We start from the raw sequence: 6,286 nt of genomic DNA, 5'->3' as shown, positions 1-6,286 counted from the left end.
TCAGTCAGTTTGAAATTTTCAAAAATCATTTGCCAGAAGTAGCTCAGAGATCTGGAATATTGGAAATTATTCAGCAAGAGAATGATTAGCAGGCAGAGAGCAGCTGTGCCAGAGAAGTTTCTGTAATAAACAGTGTAATTATTCATAATTTATCATCAAGTTGTTTAATTTCCCCCCAGTGGAACATATACAAATTCCATATTTTAAAATAAAAAAAAAAAAATCTTTGCAATGAAAGCTGTTTATGTGCATTTCCTATTGCTGTACATTAAAATTTAGAAATTAGTTATGACAATTCCAGATTTCCTCCTTATTCTACATGTCTTACTGTCTCATTCTTTGACTCTTTTCCGCAGGAATAATTTTATTTGTGATATTTATGACACGGCTAACAATTCCCGATCAGCCATGCATGACCTGTGTTTCCATTGTTCTTGTTGGTTTAGGTATTCCCTGGAGCTTAACTGTTTCTTACATTTGCCGTAAGTAAAGCGGAATATTTGTGTCTTTGAAGGTCACGCACTTAGTCCTACTGTAACTGACCAAACACTCTTACATGTTCTTCTGTAATCCTCAGAATTCAGTGACTTTCTATCTCATCTTCACTAAGCTAAGGCCAGATAGCTGTGGATATAGACACGGAATTTTTTATTTTCTGTGAAAAAGTTGGGGTTGAGAGTTACTCTGTTGGGATTGACAGTGGCTGACCAGACACACAATTTTATGTGTGTCTGGGAATCCTGAACCGAGAAAGGTCATCATTAGCATAAGCATTGGTGTAACTGTTCATTTTTTGATTTTTAGTACAGAGCTACTGGAAGACACATTTTAAAGTTTAATTTACTGCTAGTTATTTACGAGATTTGAATTTTTAAAGATTTTTAGTTACAAAGGTAGCACTTGCAAGACTAGCTAGAGTTTCTAATTTCTAGAAACTATAACCGCAGCTTTTAAAGAACATACAAAATACATAAGTTATGTAACAAGGAAAAAAATTAAAATTAAAATAAAAAAAAAACTTGTATTACAAAATACCCCTGGGTTACCAGGGCTTTGGGGAATTAAGGGAACTTTTTCGTGGGCCAAAAGGGAAGACTGTGAAGGTCCAGGCAAACAATAAACTAAGAGAAGCCTCACGATTCAAAATTCTGACGTCAGGAAACACAACAATTAATGCTATTCTGCCCCCTTGTGTTAACTTTTGAGGCAGCTGCCGTACCCTCACACATCTCAAAGTTCATGTCCCGTCGCAAAGATTGCGTCACGTAACAGATGCATTACCCAAAACATAATAGAACAGCGTCCCGAAAACAGCATGGTTGGGCGATCCCTGGAAATGACACAGCTGTGTGCGTAAGTTTGAAGATAATGTGTTGTATGTAAAAATAATATAAAATATGCAGAAATCATTAATATGCTGTAACTCGCACGACCATGCGGGGGATGGGTGGACTTTTGACTTCAAGTGAAGCAGGAATGAAGTACGCTAACTATATATAAAAGCAGCATGGAAAACAGAGGACTCGTGCTGGAGATAAATGAGAACCTAGAACATCAAACCCTTAATTCTAGCATTATCTAGATTCTTGGTTTTACTGTTTTATTAATAACCCACATGGAATAGGCAAGGTATTGAATTTGGCCACAGTTGCACTTGAAAGAAAAAGCTTTCATAGAAAGCGAGAGCCAACAAAAATATTTCCACCTCTAGAGCTACACTTTAGAAAGAAGTGGTTTAAAACCAGCAAACACATCCTTGCAGTGCCATGGACACCAGGAGCCAAAGCCCCAGTGTGAGGACGACTGTCAAGCGGCAGTGTTTCATACGTGATGTGGAGATCAATGCCAAAAGTCACACGCTGCAAATAATGAAAGATAACTGCCATTTTAATGTGATTTATTTCCATCGTTCACTCTCTAACCCTGCCAATTCCTGACGTTATTCTCACTTGCAGAAGCAGGAGCTGCCCCCGTGTCTTGAGCTGGGGGCGGGGGTGGGCGATCTCCAGAAGTCCCTTCCCGGAGCGCTCCGGAGAGGCCAAGGGTCGCTGTTACCGAGAGCTAAGCAAGGCGCTCAAGTTTTATGAGCAGCACCCGAATGCAAAGCATTTAATTTACAAGACACTGCCTCTCCTTTCCAGCCCGGAGAGCCCGTTTACATCTTAATTTTCTCTCGGCATTAGCCGAGCGCTGTGCGGGCAGGGCTCTTACGCTTGCGGTTCCCGCGGAAGGCTGAGCGGTGGCCTCCAACTAGTTCTTCAGACAGAGTCCAGACCGCCTGTACAAACAAACCGAAGCGGTGATGGAAAGCCAGCGCTCTCCCCCCCTCCTGCGTTTCCCGTTCCCTGTCCGGGTGCCCGGAGCAGCGCCAGAGCGGCGGGGCGGGGGCGAGGTCGCTGCCCCGGGGCCGCGCTGCTCGTCCCTTCGGGGCCCCGTCCCGGCGGGTCAAGTACCCACGGCGGTCACAACTCCAGCGTCGGCGGCTCCGGCCGGGGCCGGCCCGCGGCAAAGTTACCGAGACGCCTGGCTGAAATTTTTCTTTTCCTTTTTTTTTTTTTTCTGTTGTTCCCCTTTCCCTCTCCTCCCTCCGCTATCCACGAACTTTCGACATCGCCCTGCCCGGCACGGCGCCACCTCTGCACGGAGAGCCGCGCTCGGGGCAGCGGGGCGGGAAGGAGACCCAAGCGCTTCCCCCCTCGGGCGACGGCCGCCCCCGAGCTGCTGTCGGCGGCGGGTTCCGGCCGCCTCGCCCTCTAGCGGGAGAGAGCGGCGGCGCCGGCGGCTGGGCGTGACTTTCCGCGCTCCCTTCAGCCCGCCCGCCCGCCGCGGGGGACCGCGAGTCAGTCAGGGAGCCGAGCTGAACCGGGACTAGCGGCGGCGCCGGCCGAGGAGGCTCCGGGATTAAGGGTGCCCCCCCGGGCACCGGGGGAGGCGAGCGGCGCCCACCGGGGCAGCGGCGTGGCCGGAGGAAGGCAGACGGGCGGGCGGCCCGCGGCCACTTCGCACCCTCTTCCCCTGCCCTTAAGAGCGGACGGAGAGCAAGGAAGGGAAAGCAGCCCGCGAGGCACCAAGTGCGGGAGTCCGGCTGCCCCCTCCTCGCCTGCCCCACGGACTGGAGGGGGGCGAGAGGGGCGCCTCCTACTTTGGCAAACACTTTGGCACTTTGCTGGACCCGGAGCAGGAAGGGGTGGAAATATGGGGAAAGTTGGAACTTGCCTGGTTACTTTGGCCGGAGTTTTGCTGGCAGCGGGAGCGCAGACGTTCACAGGTAAGGAGTCGCCTTACCCCCAGGCAGCCCTCCCGCGGGCCAGGCGGCGAAGGGGCAGGGGGGAATCGCTGCCACTTCGCAGTCGGTGGGGGTCTGGTTTGGTTTTTTGTTTGCTTCTGCCTTTTTTTTTTTTTTTTCTCCCCCTCCTCCTGACGGGGTTGACACTTCGAAACCATTGCGTCCCTGGGGTGGAAAAAGTGTCCGGAGACGGCGGCGGTGCCGGGATGCCGTTCGGCTTGCGCCTCGATGGAAGGGCGACAGGCTGGCGGAGCTCGGGCAGCTCCAGGGCAGAGCTGGAGGGATGGGCGGGATTCGGGCTCTCCGGCGTTTCTCCGCCGTCGACTTCCCGAAAGTTTCCCGCTGCCCCGGCGCAGGGGGCGGAGGGGCGAGGTGAGCCGCCGCCGGCCCCCGGCGCTCCGTCCGCAGCCCTGGCTGGCCACGGGGGCAGGAGGGCTGGCGGTGCTCCCGGAGGGGCCGGCGGTGCCTGCCCTGCCTGCCCGCCGGTGCCTCCGCGCTGGCCCCCGGCGCTCCCCGCCCTCGGCGCTGCCCGGGGGTGCGGCCGTGAAACGCCGGCAGAGCCGGAGGTAGAGCCCTGGCCCCCCGCTTTCTGCAGCTCCCCCAGATCGTCACCTGAGAGGGCAGGGCAGAAGCTGCCCTCGCCTAAGCGGTACCGGGATGCACTACCCGGGGAAGAGCACGGCGAAGTGCCCCATCAGCAGCGTTCCTCTTGTTCCCCGAAGCCCCGGACCTGCAGATGGTTATGTTGGTCTCGAGCGCCTTGCCTACACCCCTGTCCTATTTATATGTTGGAGAAACGCGTAATTTTAGACAAAAATTTGGATTGTGAAATAGTTCTGTGCACTTCACTGCAAAGAGTAACTTCAGATTTTTTTGGTTTGTTTTGTTCCTAACATGAAGTTAGTGCAACTGAAAAGCACTTTAAATTGAAGACATCTGGTCTTCAGCTCATGTGAAGTGTGCTTTCATCTGGTGGGAAGTAATATTTCTGACTCCTTGTTGCTCAGGCTGCAGAGTAGTTTATATTTTGTACATTACATGTTGTTTCTATGCAGCACTGTAGCTAAACCAAGTTTTATGGGTAGGAATTGGTTGCCTGTTTTAAAACTTTTTAAAAAAATTAAAAATTCTGAGTTTTATTTGGTTCCAAGGACCTTTTGTGTACATAGCTGCATTTCCCCTAGTTTCTTGCCAAGATTTTTATTGCAGACGAGACAGAAGATCTCTGAGCAGAAAAATGTTTTGTTCCAAGGTGATATATAACAATGATGAAATATTTTCCAAACACTTCTGTTAGGATGAAGCTGTGCTCTGCAGTGAATTATGGAACTGGACTCAGTTATATTAGCCCTATAACTCATTAATGTTGGGAGTCTAGTGTCCAGACTTCAATGGGAGCTCTTGCTTTATTAAGATAAATCCGTAACTCATTGCTGACTTGAGTGAACTGTCTTTCTTCTTGTTTAAAGTTAAGCTGGGGCAGCTCTTCTGTTTCTGGATATTTAAATGGCTTGTGCATGTGATGTGCTGGTACTATACTAGAGTCAGCACTGAAGTGCTGTTCATGTTGCTGAAGAACAATCCCACGTTAGTGTTTGATTTGTATTCATTTCCTTGATACACACAGTGGAGAGAACTGTGCTGAAAACCACAAACAATTCACAGATGACTCGTGCATATAGGTTTTTCAAAGGTGCGATTCCAGACCTTCTGAAGTACTGTATAACAGAGGCTGCAATTCACACGAGGTTGCAAAGGGTGGCATGGGATGCAGAATCTGCCCTGTTTTCTCCCCATGTATGCATATGTACATGTATGTTAAATATTGAATGTGAAGATTATTGTGAAGATGCACGTAGAGAATTCTTTTTAAAAATATTTATTCTTGGCACTCAGAACAAAATTGATGAAATTTCCATTTTTATACTTTACCATATGAAGCGTGTGCCTGGGTGTCATTTTGGCTTGGGGGGAAAAAACGCTGTTCCTTTTGTTAAAACCTTGATGCAGCAGTGCCATAGAAATTAAATGACAGAAAAACCCAACCTTGAGTTGGGTAGTTATCTTTTGTAATAGCTGTCCCCTATTGCAGACAGGAGTTATATGACTACCCTATAAAAAAAGTTAAATAGCAAACAAAGAAAAAAGAAACAAAACCAACTCCACACATGTTCTAAGCAAAGAATAGCAGTGTGAGTTAGGTAATCTTTGGCATTTATAATTCCATTTTTATTTTTACCCTTTTCTAAACTGACGGATTTGTTTTACGAAGATTAGTTCTAACATTACATTCAGCTATTGTTTTATTTGAGTTTCTTATTTAGAAAATAATCTTACTGAAAGATCAGATCTTGGCTTTTTAAGGCCTGGGAGATTTCAAGTAATCTTTTGAAAGCAGCTTAACAGTAAATAACAATGAGATTTTCTCTGAGTCCTTAAATAAAGATTTTAAAATTCTGGATTCATCAGTTCAAGAAGCAAATGATCTCATGAATTTGAATTCAAGAGATGTTACTGAAAACATTGTCTTAAATGGACAATGATGCTTACCCTAAGTTTTTAAAAGTAGCTGGGATCTTTCTGCAAGATTTGTTTTGCGTTTGGGGTTTTTTACTATCTTTTAATTTCTTTCTGAGAAACTGTACCACACCTCATTTATCTGGTTTTTGTTTATAATTTTAGCATAAATGTTATTAAGTGGTTCTGTGTGAAGATTGAATGCTAATGTTACAGAAGTCTCTGAAATGTGGTATTCTGTCATAGAAGATGCCACCTGACTCCACAGTGTTCCTTCTTCCACCTACTTGGTAGATTATTCAGGCTAGGGGAAGCACTTCGCTCCTGGAAGGGATTTAGGTCAAACATAAAAATGTGGGAAGTTAGAAGGGACATTGTAAACTTAAATATTTGGCCTTGCATAAAATGAAGGGTCTGAATGGGATGAGTTCTGTCAAATACCAAAATGGGGAGCTGAAAATGAAGGCAAGGAAATGTGTCATA

At 47.1% G+C, this 6,286-nt stretch overlaps 1 protein-coding gene across 9 annotated transcripts in view; it reads left to right on the top strand.

Moving 5' to 3' along the window:
* The first annotated feature begins 3,039 nt into the window (after window positions 1-3,039).
* Window positions 3,040-6,286, top strand: part of PTPRM (protein tyrosine phosphatase receptor type M) — a 453,290-nt gene continuing 450,043 nt past the window's right edge. For all 9 annotated transcript variants that reach the window (XM_051772753.1, XM_051772744.1, XM_051772735.1 and 6 more), the window contains exon 1: window positions 3,040-3,268. In XM_051772753.1, coding sequence (XP_051628713.1) covers window positions 3,196-3,268 — 73 coding nt within the window. In that variant the 5' untranslated portion in view covers window positions 3,040-3,195. The remainder of the gene's footprint in view (window positions 3,269-6,286) is intronic.

Source organism: Manacus candei, unplaced genomic scaffold (assembly GCF_025592945.1).
Source record: "Manacus candei isolate 608988 ecotype Guabito, Panama unplaced genomic scaffold, ASM2559294v1 h1tg000008l, whole genome shotgun sequence".
NCBI classification, from domain to species: Eukaryota; Metazoa; Chordata; class Aves; order Passeriformes; family Pipridae; genus Manacus; species Manacus candei.
Note: the sequence above shows the minus strand (reverse complement) of the source record. Positions and strands in the feature narration are given on the sequence as shown.